Source organism: Schistocerca cancellata, chromosome 1 (genome assembly GCF_023864275.1).
Source record: "Schistocerca cancellata isolate TAMUIC-IGC-003103 chromosome 1, iqSchCanc2.1, whole genome shotgun sequence".
Lineage (NCBI taxonomy): Eukaryota > Metazoa > Arthropoda > Insecta > Orthoptera > Acrididae > Schistocerca > Schistocerca cancellata.
The window spans coordinates 1118503413-1118526091 of record NC_064626.1 but is presented as its reverse complement, the minus strand read 5'-3'; the positions used below and the strand labels follow the sequence as shown (position 1 = coordinate 1118526091).

At 44.5% G+C, this 22679-nt stretch overlaps 1 protein-coding gene across 1 annotated transcript in view; it reads left to right on the top strand.

Annotated features, from left to right (window-relative positions):
• Positions 1 to 22679, top strand: part of LOC126132606 (ankyrin repeat domain-containing protein 12-like) — a 131407-nt gene that overhangs the window by 35587 nt on the left and 73141 nt on the right. Inside the window, exon 3 of the mRNA XM_049915181.1 lies at positions 111 to 225. Coding sequence (XP_049771138.1) covers positions 111 to 225 — 115 coding nt within the window. The remainder of the gene's footprint in view (positions 1 to 110; positions 226 to 22679) is intronic.

Below are 22679 nucleotides of genomic sequence, written 5' to 3'. Positions count from 1 at the left end.
CTACCACATTATTGTTCTGTTATTATTTTAAAAAATTTCTGTTATTGCAAGCCATTATGATGATTAAACTGTAAATCTGATAGACAGTGCAGCTTTCACATCATTTTCAGGGAAAACTGGAGTGATTCTCGTTCATCCCATGCAGTAGCCACATCATCCAATGAGGACTTGAAGATACTACCGCCGAAGAAACGGAAACCATCAACTGAAGATGGTCTTGCACAGGTAAACATATTCCCCTGCCCAAGTTTCCCAAAGTCTCTATCCAGCCATGTGTTGATAACTGTTCAGTTTAGAATTCTGCACACACAATTGCAGTAAAGATAGATCAGTATTCACAACAGAACTGGAGTCAGAGTAAAACACTTAATGAATTTTTTAAAGGGAAATCATTTTAGATTTAAATTTGATCATTTACTTCTCAAAAGTTTGAGTAATGCCATTGATGAAGTCTGTCAGTGGCCACATAAGGACCTGCATAATTTGTAGTATTGCTGGCTCAATGGTTGAGGAAGGCAACTGATGAGCAGTGGGAGAATAATAGACAAACACTGACGAAGAATATGGTGAAATGGGGAGGAGAGAAACAAAGTGTTGATTAAAGAGCATAAATATAATGGTGATGAATGGAAAACAAGATGACAGAACACCTGTTTTACATAGCAAAAATTTCCAGAAGAATTATAAAGTTGATGACAGGCATCTGTGAAAACAAAGGAAACAGTCAATAATAATATGAGTTACAGACACTTCAGAGATTATTGAGTGGTAGTTGGTAGTGTGTTGAGCAGTAACTCCAGTCTTACCAATTTACTATCTCTGTTGCCTTCTCCTTGATCTTTACCTCTCCTTTTCCTTACAACACATTCATCCCCCTCAACCTGAGTAACCTATCCATTTCCTGCTTTTCCCAGCCAAGCATGTTTTGCATATATGTTTGCATAAATGTTCTAGCTAGAAGCAGCATTATCTACCTTTTAGTATCAACACTGTCTGACTGTTAGGTCTGTAACAGTGGTTCCTATGTGAAGATAGAGGTGGGGGATACCTGTATGTGCCAGAGCGTCCAGGTTCCTTAGGTCTTTAGAAACTGGTAGTCAGAAGATAACCATCCTCAGCACATATGGCTACCACAAGAAATAGTTTTGTTAAATCATAAAACATAAGGTGCAGCACTACTAAAAATTACTAGCAATGTTTAGAATATTTTAAGAAAACACACTGTCAGAAGAAATATTCAAGAACTGGATCTACTTTTTGTGAAATGACTTAAGACTGCATACACCACCAAAGATCCTCAAGAATGAAGTTCTACGTTCACTGGTTTTGTCACTAGTTCAGCCCTTTAAAGGTTAGTGAAGTACTTGATGAAAGTTTTGGCTCTAAAAGTGAGACATGGTAATGACCACATCATGATCTCAAAAACTTTCATGGAAACTACCGGAGCACTGATGATATATCTGAATGACATATGAGTCAGCTTAGCTGTCATGTTTATTTTAAAGTGTGTCCTTGGAGGAAACACTGAAACTGTCACCTGAACAGTTTTCGCCAGATGATGATATTCTGTTTCACCACACGCTCTGAGCAACATACTTTCATCGACGTGAAGAATATTACGAGGGAGGGGTTGTCCTATATTATGTACTATGGCAAATTTTAGGACATTTTCAAAGAACAAGCTCTAAGTTCCTATGTCATACATGGAGAACCCATTTATCAATATGTCTATGACACTTTCCTGATTTGAAACCATGGTTAAATGATATTGCAGCAGTTTCTAAATCACGTGAATGGTTTCCTCTTGAACATTAAATTCACAGTAGATGTAGGGAGAGGTGGAAAACTACTCTTCCTGGATGTTCAAGATGTTTCCATCACTTGGGGTAATAAAGGGTTGTCATGAATGTATTACTGCACAGGGTGAAGGCTAACAACCATTCAGAATCCAGATTGGAGCATCTGAAACACAGAGTTTAGGTATTAAACATAGAGGAACAGCTCCGAGACACTGTGCTAGTCCGAGAAGCTGGTACAGACCTCTTTCTTTCTGAGGCACTTTATCCAGCAGAAGAGGTCACATATTGCACATTCTGCTCATTATCTAAATCCAGCAAATGACCCAGGAAAGACGGTGTTGGTATCAGAACACCAAGAATGCATCTTGTCTTGTTCACCTGCAGCGATAATTACAGTGGCTGGGAACATTCACATTGAGACTGAATAATGTGCAGAACGTACGTGCCACAGAATGAACTGTAGAAGTCTGCAGTGGCAGAGCAAGTATTGGAATATGCTTCCGTAATTTTAGCTCGGTCTCCTTTCTGCTGAGATTCATCAATAATAACTCGTAAGTTAACAATGACAGTTTTCACTCTAACCAAAGTTACTTACGGGGAATGATGAGGAAATGGGCACTTGGCATGGAAAGACAAGCTAGGCTACATGAAAACAGTTGCAAAGGATGGAGGGGCAATTCTCCATCTCCCTTGTACATTCGTCTGATGTTAGCTGTTGCGTTATATTTCAAATATCATTCCCCATACCTATTAAAATTACCATGCTCCTTATCTACATTTTGTAAGTTTTCTACAATATACCATACTTAATCAGGTATAAGATGATCATGAATATAAAACAACCTCCTTTTTTAAGAGGCACCGTGAGAAAAAAAATATATTTTTAAAATATTCTAATCAAAATTTCAAACTATTTTATTGACAGAATATCTGCTAAAAAATTGAAGTTATACTTTTTCTAAACTTATGTATTTAGTTTCTACATTTTGACAATACAAGGAGAAATAAAATAATGAAAAGAAATGATTTACGTTGATTTTTAACTTCACTTATTTTTTGCTTAATAAGTCTGTTTGTGGTATCATTTTTTTCCGTAATCATCATGCTAATAGCACAGCTGTGACATTTATAGCTTTGTTCTCACAAATATTTGGCTGAGTCTTTCGAATATATTGTGATTCCTGCTGATGTGGTTAAGGTGGGACGTGAGAACACAGCTTTTTTCACAAATACATTGCAGATTTCGCCTCTATACTGAATGAGTATATTACAGTGTCTCTTGCTTCCAAAATATTATGTGCCCACTGCTCTCTCATTGGCTGCATAGAACGAGCAAGTGGCAGTCCCCCCTTTCGTTCCCATCATACCTCAAAGTGAGCATCAACAACATCCCTGCACAAAACATGTAAATATGCAACTGGTCCCTAACTAGACTTTTACCATCTCCAGAAGAATTTTTGCTGTTGCTGAGTATTTGTCCAATTTTAAAGTAAATTTAAATCCAGCTGCAAATGGATTCAAGCAAACTGCAGTCCAAACTTGATCGATGTTCATTTAGCTCCAAAGTATGCCCTATAGATTCCCATGATTGGCAGCATAACAAAATTTGCTGGCCACTCAACTGTCCCCTCCAAGTCAAGTTGGTGTCACTGTACACCTGTAACCCCCTTCTGAAGTAGCTTGAGCAACTGTGAAACACGAATTGCAGTATCTCGTATTGTGCATGTCAAATGGCAGCAACTAATTTGTAAACAAAAGAGTGTAATCACAATTCAGTCCAATTCTCGAACTTTTGCTCATCCCTCAGTCTAATACTGTCTCCGCAACGGGTCTCATTACTGTAATTTATTCTCCTGATGACAATTACAGTCAGTTTAATATAATTTATTTCATTCATTAGGCATTTAATCCTGGACTATCTTCCTATCATTTTTGATCTGAATGTCATCATCTTGTCTAAATTTGATTAAATGCTGGTAACATTTTTGCCTGGTATTCTCATACAGAAGCAGCGACCAAATTTCTCTACAGTCCCTCAAAACGAAATAAAATGTTGACTTGGGCTCTGAATCAAGTAACGTTTATGGAACAACAACATTTTCGTGTTTCAGTATTACCTTTACTTAAAAAGCAGCATAAATGTTGTATACCGTAACCTAAACATGTAGTAGAACTTTTATTGCAAACTTGTTCAAATAGAACAAGAGTTCGCATGATGTCAGAATTTAATGCATTTCCTCCTCTGTTTCACAAAATTGTCGAATTTTAAGTAGAGCAGTAGAATGTTGTGGTTAGTTCATACATTCTATGTATGCCTTGCACTAGCACCATGCTAGTCAAATGTCACTTGGTTGTTTAAACAAGGTCAAACTGTATCAGTCACTTCACTGTATCAGGGAGTCCCAAACCTATTTGAATTTTGAATATTTAAAAATAAATCTGCATGTGATCTCAACAGCCAAAACTTCATCAGTAAATGTAAGATGCCCCCTATATTAATCCATCAAACAATGTAAAAATGTTGGCCCCAATGGCAATAATTTACTCTGTGAATGTAAGACAACCCTTAATTTTTGGAATGATGAAATTGAGAAAAAACATTGTCTTATAATTGGGTAAATATGGTATACAACATTCAGTTTTGCTCATAGCAGATGACAGTAAGAATCATCTAAAGCTCAGGTTTTATAATTTCTTACCTGCTAAACAGAATTATTATGTGGGATCGTTTTTTACCTTTATAGATAGTACTTATCAAATGATCACTATCGTGGTGGCTCTGAATGCTGCCTCACCAACTGCTGTCTTTGTAAGTTAATAAATGTAAAAGTGTACTGTTTGCTGGTAAATGAATAACAGAATATGTGCCGACACATGATACTTATCTGTACAGATGCAGATGTCATTTGGGCTTTGCATATATTTTCCTAAATTATCAGTGCCGACAGGCACTTTTAAAATTAGACTAAGCCATTGGACAAGTTCTTCATCAGGTTTAGAAAAATAGACGTGGGAAGGGGGAGGGGTAACAGGGTAAGAGTGGGCAAAGATGATGCAATTCTGCCTGTGGGAGTGTGCAAGGATGTGGTGGGGTGATGATATTAGACACACACACACACACACACACACACACACACACACATGCACATGCATGCAAACTCAACTCACATATGGAGGACGGGGAGAGAGGGGAGGTAGAGGAAAAGGAGAGAAGTAAGAATACTGAATGTGTTCATGGCACGAGGGCTCTGTAGTATTGAAATGGGAACAGGGAAAGTGCTAGATGGGTAAAGAAGATGGCTAACCGAGGTTGAGGCGAGGACAATTATTAACAGAGGTTGAGACCAGGATGATTATGAGAACATAGGATATATTGCAAGCAGAGTTGCCACCTGCGCAATTCAGAAAAGATGGTGTTGTTAAGAAGGATCCAGATTTTACAAATTGTGAACCAGTCTCTAAAATTAAAGATGTCGTGTTGGGCAGTGTGCTCAGCAAGATGGTGAGCCAGTTGTTCCTTGGCCACAGTTTGTTGGTGGCCATTCAAGCTGACAGACAGCTTGTTGGTGTCATGCCCACTTAGAATGCAGCATTGTGGTTGCAGATTAGCTTGTAGATCACATGACTGGTTTACAGGTAGCCCTGCCTTTGAAGGGGTAGCTGATGTTTGTGATTGGTCTGGAGTAGGTGGTGGTGGGAGGATGTATGGGACAGGTCTTGCATCTAGGTCTATTACAGGGATATCAGCCATGAGGCAAGGGGTTGTGTAGGAATGAACAGGATATTGTGTAGGTTCAGTGGTTGGAGAAAAACTACTGTGGGAGGGGTGGGAAGGATAGTGGGTAGGACATTTCTCATTTCAGGGCATGATGAGAGGTAGTTGAAACCCTGTTGAAGAACATAATTCAGTTGCTTTAACTCTGGGTGGTACTGAGTCATGAGGGAACTGCTCCTGTGTGGCTGAACGATGGGACTTTGGGAGGTGTTGGGTGACTGGAAAGATAAGGCACTGGAAATCTGTTTTTATACAGGGTTGGGAGGGTAATTACATTCTGTAAAAGCCTCAGTGAGACACTTGGTATATTTTGAGAGGGCCCACTAGTCATTACAAATGTGACTGCCACAGGTGACTAGGCTGTATGGAAGTGACTACATGGTATGGAATGGGTGGCAGCTGTCGAAGTGGAGGTATTACTGGTCTTTGGTTGGTTTAATATGGACAGAAGTACTGATGAAGTCATCTTTGAGACGTAATTGTGGGTGAGGATATAGTTGGTCATGGCAGCTAGAAAGGAGGTGGTTGGTTTGGAATTCATTGGGTGTTGAGAAAGGCAGTTTTCAACAGCAGTAAGTCATGGGTATTAGGGATGTTTGTGTAAAGGGATGTGGCATCAACAGTGATGAGCAGGACACCATGTGGTAAAGGAACAGGAACTCTTGAGAGTCAGTGGAGCAAATGGTGTCATCAGATATGATAATAAGGTCGGGATCAATTTTTAACTTGTGAATTATGGATCTTTCTATGGGCGTAAGGTTAATTTGCACGTGGGGGTGGATCACCGTGACTCCTGCTCATCACTATTGATGCCACCTCACTTTACACTAATGTCCCTAATGCCCGTGGCCTTACTGCTATTGAACAATACGTTTCCCAACACCCAATGGATTCCAAACCAACACTTCCTTCCTAGTCCCCATGACCAACTATATCCTCACCACAGTTACTTCCCCTTTGAAGGAATTACGTACAAACAAATCCGAACATGGCTATTCGCATCGCACCATCCTATGCCAACCTATTTATGGGCCATCTAGAGGAATCCTTCCTAAACACCCAGAATACCACACCCACATGGTTCAGATTCACTGATGACGTCTTTTTGATCTGGATTGAGGGTGAGGACACCCTATCCACATATCTCCCGAACCTTAACACCTTCTCCCCCATTCCCTTCACCTGGTCCTACTCAACCCAACAACCCACTTTCCTAGATGTTGACCTCCACCTCAAAGATGGCTACATCTTTACCTCTGTCCATATTAAACCTACCAACCACCAGTAATACCTCCACTTGGACAGCTGCCACCCATTCCATACCAAGAACTCCCTTCCATACAGCCTAGCCACCCATGGCCGTTGCGCCTGTAGTGACGAGCAGTCCCTCTCAAAATATACTGAGGGTCTCAATGAGGCCTTTACAGATCGTACTTACCCTCCCAACCTTGTATAAAAACAGATCTCATGTGCCTTATCTTTCCTGCCACCCAACACCTCCCAAAGTCCCATCATCCGGCCACACAGGAGCATTTCCCTCATGACTCAGTTCCACCCAGGATTATAGAAACTGAATTACATTCTTCATCAGGGTTTCAACTAACTCTCATCGTGCCCTGAAATGAGAAATGCCCTACCCACTATCCTTTCCACCCCTCGCACAGTGGTATTTCTCTGCCCACCTACACAATATCCTCATCCATCCCTACACAACTGCTGCTTCCTACCCCTTCCCTCATGATTCGTATCCCTGTAATAGACCTAGATGCAAGACCTGTCCTATACATCCTCCCACCACCACCTACTCCAGTCCAGTCACAAACATCACTTACCCCAACAAAGGCAGGGCTGCTTATGAAACCAGCCGAGTGAACTACAAGTCAAGCTGCAATGACTGTGCTGCATCCCACATGGACATGATACCAACAAGTTGTTTGTCAGCTTGAATGGCCACCGACAAACTGTGGCCAGAAACGACTAGACCATCCTGTTGCTGAGCACACTGATGGTCTCCATTTCAGTGGCTGCTTCACAACTTGTAGCATCTGGATCCTTTTTACCAAAACCAGCTTTTCTGGATTGTGGAGGTGGGAACTCTGCCTGAAATATGTCCTATGTTCCCATAACGCTCCTGGCTTCAACCTTCATCAGTCATCATCCTTACCCACCTAGCCCCATCCCTGATCCTATTCCAACACTATACAGACCTCATTCCATCAACACACCAAGTCTTTTTACTTCTCTCCTTTTCCACTATCCCCATCTTCACCTGCCCTCCGTCTAACATCCCAACTACACCAAGCTGCCCTTCTCTCCACCTTGTCCCTGCACGCTCCCAGCAACACATTATCGTCCCCCACTCCTCCCCTTCCCCACCCAACCTCCTCCTCATCCCAACCCAGTTGCCTCTGGCTTGCAGCTTTGCTCCAGCTGCCAGAGACTGTGGTCATGTGAGTGAGCATTGTGTGTGTGTGTGTGCGTGCGTGTGTGCGCGCGCGCGCGCGTGCGTGCATGCTCGCCTGCTGTCTATTTTTGACAAAGGCCTTGTTGGCCAAAAGCCAATGTTCTGACAATCTTTTTGTTGTGCTTTTCTGTGACTCAGCATGTCCGCTATGTTGCGAGTCATTGGATTGAAGCAGATTGTATTGCACAGCATGCTTGACAGGCTGGTGGTTAAACTATAAGTTGGCCACAGTTTGGCATTGATGGTTCATGCAGGCAGGCAGCTTGTTAATGCTCATGCCCAAATACAATGCTGCACAGTGGTTGCAGCTTATTTGGTAGACCATGTGACTGCTTTCACAGTTGGCCCTGGCTTTGATGGGATAGGAGATGCCATGTGACAGGACAGGAGTAGGTGATAGTGGAAGAAGGATGTGTGAGACAGGTCTTATTCTTCACAATTCTGTCCCTTTGAGACCCGGTATCCTGCTTGTCACTCTCGATGTCGCCTCTCTCTACACCACCCTTAATGCCCGTTGCCTTGCCTTCATTGAACACTACCGTTCTCAATACCTGTCTGACTCCAAACCTACAACCTCCTTCTAGATAACCATGACTGTGTACTCATAGCTATATGCTCACCCTCGGTTGCTTTTCCTTTGGAGGCATTAGATGCAAACAAATTCACAGCACAGCCCTGGCCATCTGCATGGCACCATTTGATGCCTACCTACTCGTGGACCGTCTAGAGAAATCTTTACTAGTGATTCGGAATCCCAAACCTCTCACTGGCTCAGATTCATTGTTGACATCTTCATGATCTGGACCAAGAGTGAGAACATGCTATCCACATTCGTCCAGAACCTAAATACCTTCTTCCACATTTGCTTCATCTGATCCTCCTCAGCTCAACAAGCAACTTTCCACAGCATTGGCTTCCATCTCACAGATGGCTCGATCAGTACCTCCACTGCAATGAGCCTATCAACCACCAACAATATCTCCTTTCTGACTGCTGCCACCCATTTCCCACTGATTAGTTCCATTCATACAGCCTAGCCATCTGTGGCTGTCACACATGCAGTGATGAGGAGTCACCCTGTATCCTAAAGGTCTTGCTAAGGCCTTCACAAACCGAAGTTACTCTCCAAACCTTGCCTAGAAACAGATCTCCCATGTCTTGTCTCCCATGACCTACCATCCCCCACATACCCACTAATCAGCTACAAAGGAGCATCCTACTCATGACTCAGTACCACGCAGTACTGGAACAACTGAATCACATTCTCGCCAGGGTTCGAATACCCCTCTTAGTACCCTTAAATGAGATAGATGCTCCTAATGCCTCCCATCTGACCTAGCCAGTATCCTTGTCTGTCCCTATTCCAGCCTTGCTCCCAACCATTGCCCCATGGCTCACAGTCCCTGCAATAGACATCGATGTGAGACCTGTCCCAGGCAACCTCCAATTTCTGTCTACTCTGGTCTTGTCACAGACATGTCATGGCCATCTGTGAGAGCAGTCATGTTGTCTACCAGCTTGCTGGCATTTTAAATGGGCATGACCAGTAGCAGTGCCTATCTGCATGAGTGGCCACTGCCAAATTGTGGCCAAGATACAACTGGACCATCTGTTGCCGAGCATACCATGCAGTACAATGTGTTTGGTTTCAATGACTGCTTCATAGCCTGTACCATCTGGATTCTTCCTGTCAGCACAAGATCTTCTGAATAGCACATATCCTTCATTCAAGTAATCGCAACCCCCCCCCCCCCTCCTTCTCCTGTCCTCAACCTTTGCTACTCTCTGCCCCCTATATGCTTCCCTGCTCCCACTCCAACCTCACAAGTGGCCCCTAACCCCCCTCCCCTTCTGACTGCACCTGCTTATTAATTTACTCTTATATGTTTGTGAATCCCGCCCTACCCATGCACATAGCACGTCCTGCTGATACTGCACTTCACAGCCCCTCATCCAGTCCCCACCACGTCCTTGCACACTCGCACAGGCAGCACTACACTATCTTCCCCTATCCTTACCCTGCTTTCCTTCCAACTCTACACCACATGCCTCTTCTGTACCCCCACTACCCACCCAATTCAAGATTGCCACTTACTGTGGTTTGTCCTCAACATCTGGAGACGACTGTAGCCTTATGAATTTGAGTTGAGAGAGTGTGAATGTGTGTTGTTTTCCAACATCTGATGAACAACTTTTTCCCGATAGCTCATTCCTTCGTCTGTGGTAAATAGCAGTATGTCCTAATTCATATTGATGTTATTCTGTCTCAGATTTTCCATTATAAAATTATTGTACATTGTGTTAAAATTAATATTAAGAAAGATGAAAAGTGTTAATGCTTCGTAAATGGGGGACGAAAGATGAATCCCCCCCTCCCAGGGTTGTAAATGCAGAGTGTTAATGGATACAATTCAATATTATTGCACTGTACACCTTAAGCAGGTATGGGCCAAACAAAGTTGAGTGGGTTGAAGAGATGAGCCATGATTAAATAGCCATATTAGAAAGCTGATACGCGAAAGAGCTTCTCCACGGATTAGAATGAAGTCAAAATGTTGCTGATAAACAAAAGCTGACTGAAGCTAAAATAAGCTAAAGGAGAGAAATTCCAGAAGCATCCAATGAACTCAAAGAGAAGATGTGGCCTAATGAGCTGACAAAAAATCTAAGAAGTTTTGCTCTTACATAAAGTCAGTAAATGAATCATAGTTAGCTATAATCTCACTCAGAGTACATACTGGCATTGAAACGTATGATGACAGAGAGAAAACCAAAATACTGAATCCTATGTTCTGTAATTGTTTTACTGAAGTAGATTATACTCCAGTTTCTTCTTTCAGTTGTTATATGAATGCCAGAATGATGTTGTTGTTGTGGTCTTCAGTCCTGAGACTGGTTTGGTGCAGCTCTCCATGCTACTCTATCCTGTGCAAGCTTCTTCATCTCCCAGTACCTACTGCAGTCTACGTCTTTCTGAATCTGCTTAGTGTATTCATCTCTTGGTCTCCCTCTACGATTTTTACCCTCCACACTGCCCTCCAGTACTAAATTGGTGATCCCTTGGTGCCTCAGAACATGTCCTACCAACCGATCCCTTCTTCTAGTCAAGTTGTGCCACAAATTTCTCTTCTCCCCAATTCTGTTCAATACCGCCTCATTAGTTATGTGATCTGAAACTTCCTGGCAGATTAAAACTGTGTGCCCGACCGAGACTCGAACTCGGGACCTTTGCCTTTCGCGGGCAAGTGCTCTACCAACTGAGCTACCGAAGCACGACTCACGCCCGGTACTCACAGCTTTACTTCTGCCAGTACCTCGTCTCCTACCTTCCAAACTTTACAGAAGCTCTCCTGCGAACCTTGCAGAACTAGCACTCCTGAAAGAAAGGATATTGCGGAGACATGGCTTAGCCACAGCCTGGGGGATGTTTCCAGAATGAGATTTTCACTCTGCAGCGGAGTGTGCGCTGATATGAAACTTCCTGGCAGATTAAAACTGTGTGCCCGACCGAGACTCGAACTCGGGACCTTTGCCTTTCGCGGGCAAGTGCTCTACCAACTGAGCTACCGAAGCACGACTCACGCCCGGTACTCACAGCTTTACTTCTGCCAGTACCTCGTCTCCTACCTTCCAAACTTTACAGAAGCTCTCCTGCGAACCTTGCAGAACTAGCACTCCTGAAAGAAAGGATATTGCGGAGACATGGCTTAGCCACAGCCTGGGGGATGTTTCCAGAATGAGATTTTCACTCTGCAGCGGAGTGTGCGCTGATATGAAACTTCCTGGCAGATTAAAACTGTGTGCCCGACCGAGACTCGAACTCGGGACCTTTGCCTTTCGCGGGCAAGTGCTCTACCAACTGAGCTACCGAAGCACGACTCACGCCCGGTACTCACAGCTTTACTTCTGCCAGTACCTCGTCTCCTACCTTCCAAACTTTACAGAAGCTCTCCTGCGAACCTTGCAGAACTAGCACTCCTGAAAGAAAGGATATTGCGGAGACATGGCTTAGCCACAGCCTGGGGGATGTTTCCAGAATGAGATTTTCACTCTGCAGCGGAGTGTGCGCTGATATGAAACTTCCTGGCAGATTAAAACTGTGTGCCCGACCGAGACTCGAACTCGGGACCTTTGCCTTTCGCGGGCAAGTGCTCTACCAACTGAGCTACCGAAGCACGACTCACGCCCGGTACTCACAGCTTTACTTCTGCCAGTACCTCGTCTCCTACCTTCCAAACTTTACAGAAGCTCTCCTGCGAACCTTGCAGAACTAGCACTCCTGAAAGAAAGGATATTGCGGAGACATGGCTTAGCCACAGCCTGGGGGATGTTTCCAGAATGAGATTTTCACTCTGCAGCGGAGTGTGCGCTGATATGAAACTTCCTGGCAGATTAAAACTGTGTGCCCGACCGAGACTCGAACTCGGGACCTTTGCCTTTCGCGGGCAAGTGCTCTACCAACTGAGCTACCGAAGCACGACTCACGCCCGGTACTCACAGCTTTACTTCTGCCAGTACCTCGTCTCCTACCTTCCAAACTTTACAGAAGCTCTCCTGCGAACCTTGCAGAACTAGCACTCCTGAAAGAAAGGATATTGCGGAGACATGGCTTAGCCACAGCCTGGGGGATGTTTCCAGAATGAGATTTTCACTCTGCAGCGGAGTGTGCGCTGATATGAAACTTCCTGGCAGATTAAAACTGTGTGCCCGACCGAGACTCGAACTCGGGACCTTTGCCTTTCGCGGGCAAGTGCTCTACCAACTGAGCTACCGAAGCACGACTCACGCCCGGTACTCACAGCTTTACTTCTGCCAGTACCTCGTCTCCTACCTTCCAAACTTTACAGAAGCTCTCCTGCGAACCTTGCAGAACTAGCACTCCTGAAAGAAAGGATATTGCGGAGACATGGCTTAGCCACAGCCTGGGGGATGTTTCCAGAATGAGATTTTCACTCTGCAGCGGAGTGTGCGCTGATATGAAACTTCCTGGCAGATTAAAACTGTGTGCCCGACCGAGACTCGAACTCGGGACCTTTGCCTTTCGCGGGCAAGTGCTCTACCAACTGAGCTACCGAAGCACGACTCACGCCCGGTACTCACAGCTTTACTTCTGCCAGTACCTTGTCTCCTACCTTCCAAACTTTACAGAAGCTCTCCTGCGAACCTTGCAGAACTAGCACTCCTGAAAGAAAGGATATTGCGGAGACATGGCTTAGCCACAGCCTGGGGGATGTTTCCAGAATGAGATTTTCACTCTGCAGCGGAGTGTGCGCTGATATGAAACTTCCTGGCAGATTAAAACTGTGTGCCCGACCGAGACTCGAACTCGGGACCTTTGCCTTTCGCGGGCAAGTGCTCTACCAACTGAGCTACCGAAGCACGACTCACGCCCGGTACTCACAGCTTTACTTCTGCCAGTACCTCGTCTCCTACCTTCCAAACTTTACAGAAGCTCTCCTGCGAACCTTGCAGAACTAGCACTCCTGAAAGAAAGGATATTGCGGAGACATGGCTTAGCCACAGCCTGGGGGATGTTTCCAGAATGAGATTTTCACTCTGCAGCGGAGTGTGCGCTGATATGAAACTTCCTGGCAGATTAAAACTGTGTGCCCGACCGAGACTCGAACTCGGGACCTTTGCCTTTCGCGGGCAAGTGCTCTACCAACTGAGCTACCGAAGCACGACTCACGCCCGGTACTCACAGCTTTACTTCTGCCAGTACCTCGTCTCCTACCTTCCAAACTTTACAGAAGCTCTCCTGCGAACCTTGCAGAACTAGCACTCCTGAAAGAAAGGATATTGCGGAGACATGGCTTAGCCACAGCCTGGGGGATGTTTCCAGAATGAGATTTTCACTCTGCAGCGGAGTGTGCGCTGATATGAAACTTCCTGGCAGATTAAAACTGTGTGCCCGACCGAGACTCGAACTCGGGACCTTTGCCTTTCGCGGGCAAGTGCTCTACCAACTGAGCTACCGAAGCACGACTCACGCCCGGTACTCACAGCTTTACTTCTGCCAGTACCTCGTCTCCTACCTTCCAAACTTTACAGAAGCTCTCCTGCGAACCTTGCAGAACTAGCACTCCTGAAAGAAAGGATATTGCGGAGACATGGCTTAGCCACAGCCTGGGGGATGTTTCCAGAATGAGATTTTCACTCTGCAGCGGAGTGTGCGCTGATATGAAACTTCCTGGCAGATTAAAACTGTGTGCCCGACCGAGACTCGAACTCGGGACCTTTGCTTTTCGCGGGCAAGTGCTCTACCAACTGAGCTACCGAAGCACGACTCACGCCCGGTACTCACAGCTTTACTTCTGCCAGTACCTCGTCTCCTACCTTCCAAACTTTACAGAAGCTCTCCTGCGAACCTTGCAGAACTAGCACTCCTGAAAGAAAGGATATTGCGGAGACATGGCTTAGCCACAGCCTGGGGGATGTTTCCAGAATGAGATTTTCACTCTGGAGAGGTTCGCAGGAGAGCTTCTGTAAAGTTTGGAAGGTAGGAGACGAGGTACTGGCAGAAGTAAAGCTGTGAGTACCGGGCGTGAGTCGTGCTTCGGTAGCTCAGTTGGTAGAGCACTTGCCCGCGAAAGGCAAAGGTCCCGAGTTCGAGTCTCGGTCGGGCACACAGTTTTAATCTGCCAGGAAGTTTCATATCAGCGCACACTCCGCTGCAGAGTGAAAATCTCATTCTGGAAACATCCCCCAGGCTGTGGCTAAGCCATGTCTCCGCAATATCCTTTCTTTCAGGAGTGCTAGTTCTGCAAGGTTCGCAGGAGAGCTTCTGTAAAGTTTGGAAGGTAGGAGACGAGGTACTGGCAGAAGTAAAGCTGTGAGTACCGGGCGTGAGTCGTGCTTCGGTAGCTCAGTTGGTAGAGCACTTGCCCGCGAAAGGCAAAGGTCCCGAGTTCGAGTCTCGGTCGGGCACACAGTTTTAATCTGCCAGGAAGTTTCATATCAGCGCACACTCCGCTGCAGAGTGAAAATCTCATTCTGGAAACATCCCCCAGGCTGTGGCTAAGCCATGTCTCCGCAATATCCTTTCTTTCAGGAGTGCTAGTTCTGCAAGGTTCGCAGGAGAGCTTCTGTAAAGTTTGGAAGGTAGGAGACGAGGTACTGGCAGAAGTAAAGCTGTGAGTACCGGGCGTGAGTCGTGCTTCGGTAGCTCAGTTGGTAGAGCACTTGCCCGCGAAAGGCAAAGGTCCCGAGTTCGAGTCTCGGTCGGGCACACAGTTTTAATCTGCCAGGAAGTTTCATATCAGCGCACACTCCGCTGCAGAGTGAAAATCTCATTCTGGAAACATCCCCCAGGCTGTGGCTAAGCCATGTCTCCGCAATATCCTTTCTTTCAGGAGTGCTAGTTCTGCAAGGTTCGCAGGAGAGCTTCTGTAAAGTTTGGAAGGTAGGAGACGAGGTACTGGCAGAAGTAAAGCTGTGAGTACCGGGCGTGAGTCGTGCTTCGGTAGCTCAGTTGGTAGAGCACTTGCCCGCGAAAGGCAAAGGTCCCGAGTTAGAGTCTCGGTCGGGCACACAGTTTTAATCTGCCAGGAAGTTTCATATCAGCGCACACTCCGCTGCAGAGTGAAAATCTCATTCTGGAAACATCCCCCAGGCTGTGGCTAAGCCATGTCTCCGCAATATCCTTTCTTTCAGGAGTGCTAGTTCTGCAAGGTTCGCAGGAGAGCTTCTGTAAAGTTTGGAAGGTAGGAGACGAGGTACTGGCAGAAGTAAAGCTGTGAGTACCGGGCGTGAGTCGTGCTTCGGTAGCTCAGTTGGTAGAGCACTTGCCCGCGAAAGGCAAAGGTCCCGAGTTCGAGTCTCGGTCGGGCACACAGTTTTAATCTGCCAGGAAGTTTCATATCAGCGCACACTCCGCTGCAGAGTGAAAATCTCATTCTGGAAACATCCCCCAGGCTGTGGCTAAGCCATGTCTCCGCAATATCCTTTCTTTCAGGAGTGCTAGTTCTGCAAGGTTCGCAGGAGAGCTTCTGTAAAGTTTGGAAGGTAGGAGACGAGGTACTGGCAGAAGTAAAGCTGTGAGTACCGGGCGTGAGTCGTGCTTCGGTAGCTCAGTTGGTAGAGCACTTGCCCGCGAAAGGCAAAGGTCCCGAGTTCGAGTCTCGGTCGGGCACACAGTTTTAATCTGCCAGGAAGTTTCATATCAGCGCACACTCCGCTGCAGAGTGAAAATCTCATTCTGGAAACATCCCCCAGGCTGTGGCTAAGCCATGTCTCCGCAATATCCTTTCTTTCAGGAGTGCTAGTTCTGCAAGGTTCGCAGGAGAGCTTCTGTAAAGTTTGGAAGGTAGGAGACGAGGTACTGGCAGAAGTAAAGCTGTGAGTACCGGGCGTGAGTCGTGCTTCGGTAGCTCAGTTGGTAGAGCACTTGCCCGCGAAAGGCAAAGGTCCCGAGTTCGAGTCTCGGTCGGGCACACAGTTTTAATCTGCCAGGAAGTTTCATATCAGCGCACACTCCGCTGCAGAGTGAAAATCTCATTCTGGAAACATCCCCCAGGCTGTGGCTAAGCCATGTCTCCGCAATATCCTTTCTTTCAGGAGTGCTAGTTCTGCAAGGTTCGCAGGAGAGCTTCTGTAAAGTTTGGAAGGTAGGAGACGAGGTACTGGCAGAAGTAAAGCTGTGAGTACCGGGCGTGAGTCGTGCTTCGGTAGCTCAGTTGGTAGAGCACTTGCCCGCGAAAGGCAAAGGTCCCGAGTTCGAGTCTCGGTCGGGCACACAGTTTTAATCTGCCAGGAAGTTTCATATCAGCGCACACTCCGCTGCAGAGTGAAAATCTCATTCTGGAAACATCCCCCAGGCTGTGGCTAAGCCATGTCTCCGCAATATCCTTTCTTTCAGGAGTGCTAGTTCTGCAAGGTTCGCAGGAGAGCTTCTGTAAAGTTTGGAAGGTAGGAGACGAGGTACTGGCAGAAGTAAAGCTGTGAGTACCGGGCGTGAGTCGTGCTTCGGTAGCTCAGTTGGTAGAGCACTTGCCCGCGAAAGGCAAAGGTCCCGAGTTCGAGTCTCGGTCGGGCACACAGTTTTAATCTGCCAGGAAGTTTCATATCAGCGCACACTCCGCTGCAGAGTGAAAATCTCATTCCAGTTATGTGATCTACCCATCTAATCTTCAGCATTCTTCTGTAGCACCACATTTCGAAAGCTTCTATTCTCTTCTTGTCTAAACTAGTTATCGTCGGTGTTTCACTTCCATACATGGCTACACTCCATACAAATACTTTCATAAATGACTTCCTGACACTTAAATCTATACTTGATGTTAACAAATTTCTCTTTTTCAGAAACGCTTTCCTTGCCATTGCCAGTCTACATTTTATATCCTCTCTACTTCGACATCATCAGTTATTTTGCTCCCCAAATAGCAAAACTCCTTTACTACTTTAAGTGTGTCATTTCCTAATCTAATTCCCTCAGCGTCACCCGACTTAATTCAACTACATTCCATTATCATCGTTTTCCTTAGGTTGGTGTTCATCTTATACCCTCCTTTCAAGACACTGTCTATTCCATTCAACTGCTCTTCCAAGTCCTTTGCTGTCGCTGAGAGAACTACAATGTCATTGGCGAACCTCAAAGTTTTTATTTCTTCTCCATGGATTTTAATACCTACTCTGAACTTTTCTTCTGTTTCCTTCACTGCTTGCTCAATATCAGATTGAATAGCATTGGGGAGAGGCTACAACCCTGTCTCACTCCCTTCCCAACCACTGCTTCCCTTTCATGTTCCTCGACTCTTTATAACTGCCATCTGATTTCTGTACAAATTATAAATAGCATTAGCTCCCTGTATTTTACCCCTGCCACCTTCAGAATTTGAAAGAGAGTATTCTAGTCAACATTGTAAAAAGCATTTCTCCAATGTCCTCAAGAACATCGCCCCTGTATAGATCCTCTATATACTCCTTCCACCTTACTGCTTTCCCTTCTTTGCTTAGAACTGGGTTTCCATCTGAGCTCTTGATATTCATGCAAGTGGTTCTCTTTTCTGCAAAGATCTCTTTAATTTTCCTGTAGGCAGTATCTATCTTACCCCTAGTGAGATGAGCCTCTACATCCTTACATTTGTTTTCTATCCATTCCTGCTTAGCCATTTTGCACTTCCTGTCGATCTCATTTTTGAGACATTTGTATTCCTTTTTGCCTGCTTCACTTACTGCATTTTTGTATTTTCTCCTTTCATCAATTAAATCAGTATCTCTTCTGTTACCCAAGTATTTCTACTAGACCTTGTCTTTTTACCTACTTGATCCTCTGCTGCCTTCACTATTTCGTTCCTCAAAGCTACCCATTCTTCTTCTACTATATTTCTTTCCCCCATTCCTGTCAATTGTTCCCTTATGCTCTCCCTGAAACTCTGTACAACCTCTGGTTCTTTCAGTTTATCCAGGTCCCATCTCCTTAAATTCCCACCTTTTTGCAGTTTCTTCAGTTTTAATCTACAGTTCGTAACCAATACATCGTGGTCAGAGTCCACATCTGTCCCTGGAAATATCTTACAATTTAGAATCTGGTTCCTAAATCTCTGTCTTACTATTACATAATCTATCTGAAACCAGTCAGTGTCTCCAGGGTTCTTCCACGTATACAACCTTCTTTCATGATTCTCGAACCAAGTGTTAGCTATGATTAAGTTGTGCTCTGTGCAAAATTCTACCAGGCGACTTCCTCTTTCCTTTCTGAGCCCCAATCCATATTCACCTACTACGTTTCCTTCTCTTCCTTTTCCTATTGTCGAATTCCAGTCACCCATTACTACCTGAATAATTTCTTTTATCTCATCATACATTTATCAATATCTTCATCATCTGCAGAGCTAGTTGGCATATAAACTTGTAGTACTGTAGTAGGCATGGGCTTTGTGTCTATGTTGGCCACAATAATGCATTCACTATGCTGTTTGTAGTAGCTTACCTGCACTCCTATTTTTTTATTCATTATTAAACCTACTCCTGCATTACCCCTATTTGATTTTGTATTTATAACCCTTTATTCACCTGACCAAAAGTCTTGTTCCTCCTGCCATCGAACTTCACTAATACCCACTATATCTAACTTTAACCTATCCATTTCCCTTTTTAAATTTTCTAACCTACCTGCCCGATTAAGGGATCTGACATTCCACGCTCCGACCCGTAGAACGCCAGTTTTCTTTCTCCTGATAACAACATCCTCTTGAGTAGTCCCCGCCCGGAGATCCAAATGAGGGACTATTTTACCTCCGGAATATTTTACCCAAGAGGACGCCATCATCATTTAATCATACTGTAAAGCTTCATGCCCTCGGGGAAAAATTACGGCTGAGTTTCCCCTTGCTTTCAGCCGTTCGCAGTACCACAACAGCAAGGCCGTTTTGGTAAGTGTTACAGGGCCAGATCAGTCAATCATCCAGACTGTTGCCCCTGCAACTACTGAAAAGGCTCCTGTCCCTCTTCAGGAACCACACGTTTGTCTGGCCTCTCAACTGATAGCCCTCCATTGTGGTTGCACCTACGCTATGGCTATCTGTATCGCTGAGGCACACAAGCCTCCCCACCAATGGCAAGGTCCATGGTTCATGGGGGGGGGGGGGGGGGGGGGGGGGGGGGGGGGAATAGCTGTTGCAATAAATGATCACAGAACAAAAAATCAAATAAATTCGCACAACACGAGAACGGCTATTGAACCATTGGTTACCAACATTTTCGTATATAGATTATGGGAAATAACTTATTTAGTACTCGCACTCAAGTTGTCTTGTACCATAGACATCTTCAGAAACAAAATGTTGCATGTAAATCAGGGTGTACATGCCCCAGGACAACCGGGAAATCCGAAAAAAAGTGGGGACTTTTTTATCTGGGAAAATCCGGGAAATACCTGCAAATTTTTTAGGATTGCACGAAAATTCACTAATTACAGCAACAAAACACAGTGCACATACAAGCGTCTGCCATCAGCAAAGGCTTTAGCACAAAGACTATGCAATACTTCATAACATTAAACTGCTTTTGATGAGTGTGACGTAACAACTGTTTGCATTTCTAACAGTTTGCAAAAAATTACTGAGAACGTTATTTTCAATGTAAATTTCCTTTTACTCAAGATGAATTATGTTGCTTGTGAGAATGTGTGGTCAGTTTCTTAACTCGTGGAGCATTTGACTATTTCAAAACTTAACACTCTTAGGACCAGCCACTTAGAAAAGTTTCAGGCCCAGAAGACCAGGCATCACCATTTATGCCATCATTTACAGTGTTACTTACACATTCTTGTTTGATGCATCTTAAAAGGCAATACACATTAAAAAAGAACAGTCTTCGAGGATAGTTCTTCATATTTATTTTAGTTCTTTCATATGTTACAAATTATGTGATAATGATGGCAAAAAGTATAATTATCCTTAAAAAAAAAAAAAAAAAAGATGAGTTCTTGAGCAGTTGCACATGTAATCGGCTTTCCTATAGAAAAGACAGAGTGCTCAACGAAACACACATTGAGTGAGATAACCGGCGAAACATCCAGTGCATAGCAGCGAAATTTACAGTGTGCTTGTCAGAAATAATTCAGCTGCTGCAATTTAAGATGTGCTCTTAGGATCTTGCCTAACCACACCCTTGTGGAAACAGCAAAAAAAATTTTATGACCAGTATTGTATTGAAAGCTTATCTTTTCGTGATTAAAAATATCATCTGGTAGTCACATTTTGCAAAGCTAGAATACATATTATTACACCATATTTTCCCGAATTTGGATTTCACTGCCAGGGCACTCAGCGCGCTACTAAGGCTTCCATATCATCGCAATGGGATTGCTGTTCTTATATTTTGGTGTTCTTTGTTCAGAAATTACTGTGATGCATTTGGTGAATTCATACTTGTGCTTTTGTAATAACAAAATATGCAGTGTACATGTTGCCACACATTAAGGATCTTTCCAAAATGTATTTTCAGCTTGGGTATAGCATATTTTCTGACAGAAACCCAGGAAAAATTTGAGATTTTTTTTGTCTGCATATATATACCCTGTAAATGGAAGCAAGCATAGGATGTTTTCTTTTTCCAAAAGAATCATTAGACAGATTCATGTTACTGTAGGCCTATGCCACTGACTTAAATCTATCATAAGATTGTGCAGCGTATTTTATGCTTGCATAGTAGAAAGATTTAAGTCTTCGTTTTTCTTGCACATTATTTGAGAGTGGAATGGTAGAGAAATAGCTTGAAGGTGGTTCAGTGAACCCTGTGCCAGGCATTTGATTGCGAATTGCAGAGGAATTATGTAGATGTTGATGTGGTGGTGTCCAAATAGATGCTGTGTTCTGCATGGTCACCATGGTCACATGAGCTAAAGGAACTAGATTTTTAATTGGCTTGAAGACCTCCTAGCAGATGAAAATCACCATGTCGTTCTGAACTGGGAGAAGTTGTCATACAGGTAAATACACTTATAAGAAGGGGGGAAGGGTGGGGGGGAATAATTACAGCACCAAGAAATAATGAAATTTTGGGAATACATTTGTCTAGGGACATATTTAAGTGATTAACATTGCAAGATCACAGGTTAGTGTAGGCCCTAAGTGTGAGATAAGTCATTGCAAATGTGAACTGCTGGTAAATTAATAACTGTTGTAACCACCCAAATGTTGCATGCAAACATGCATGCACTGAATTGTAAAGCTGCCAGATGTCAGTTTGTGGGGTTGAGTACCATCCCTATTGCACTTGGTGGGTCAATAAAGGGCCAGATGACACTGTTTGTGGATGACACTGGAGATGTAGTCTAGTGATGTCCCATATGTGCTTGATTCGAGACAGATCTGGTGATTGAGCAGGCCAGGGCAATGTGTCAACATTCTGTAGGGCCTGTTGGGTTACAACAGTGGCATGTGGGTAAGTATTGGCCTGTTGTCCCGTTCGTGAATGGCAGCACAACAGGTCTAATCGCCAGATTGACATACCAATTTGCAGTCAGGGTGTGTGGCATAAGCCTAAGGGTGCCCCTGCTGTCATACGAAATCAGACCCCCAACACCATTACTCCAGACGTACACCCAGTGTGTCTAGTAGGCAGATGGATTGGTTCCAGGCTCTCAACTGGCCTCCTCGTAACCAACAGACAGCCATCACTGGCATCAAGGCAGAACTTTCTTTTATCAGAAAACACAACGAACCTCCACCCTGCCCTCCGACGAGCTCTCGCTTGACACCACTGAAGTCGCAGGTGGTGTAGTTTGGGGGCAGTGGTATGCACGCTACAGGGCATCTGGTTCATAGCTGGTCTTAAAGTAACCGATTTGTAACAGTTCATTGTCACTATGATCCCGGCTGCTGCTCAAATTGTTGCTGTGTACACATTATGATACGCCAGAGCCGTACACTGAATACAATGTTCTTGTTATTGGTAGTGCCTCGTGGCGACCCAGAAGCCGATCTTCTTGTGACCGTACATTCTCGTGACCACTGCTGCCAGCAATCGTGTATAGTGGCTCCATTCCTGCCAAGTCTTTCTGCAATATTGCAAAAGGAACATGCAGCTTCTTGTATCCTTGTTACAAGACCTTGTTAAAACTCAGTGAGGTGTTGGTAGTGGCATCTTTGTTGCTTTAAAGGCATTCATGACTAACATTAACTCAGCATGTCCAATC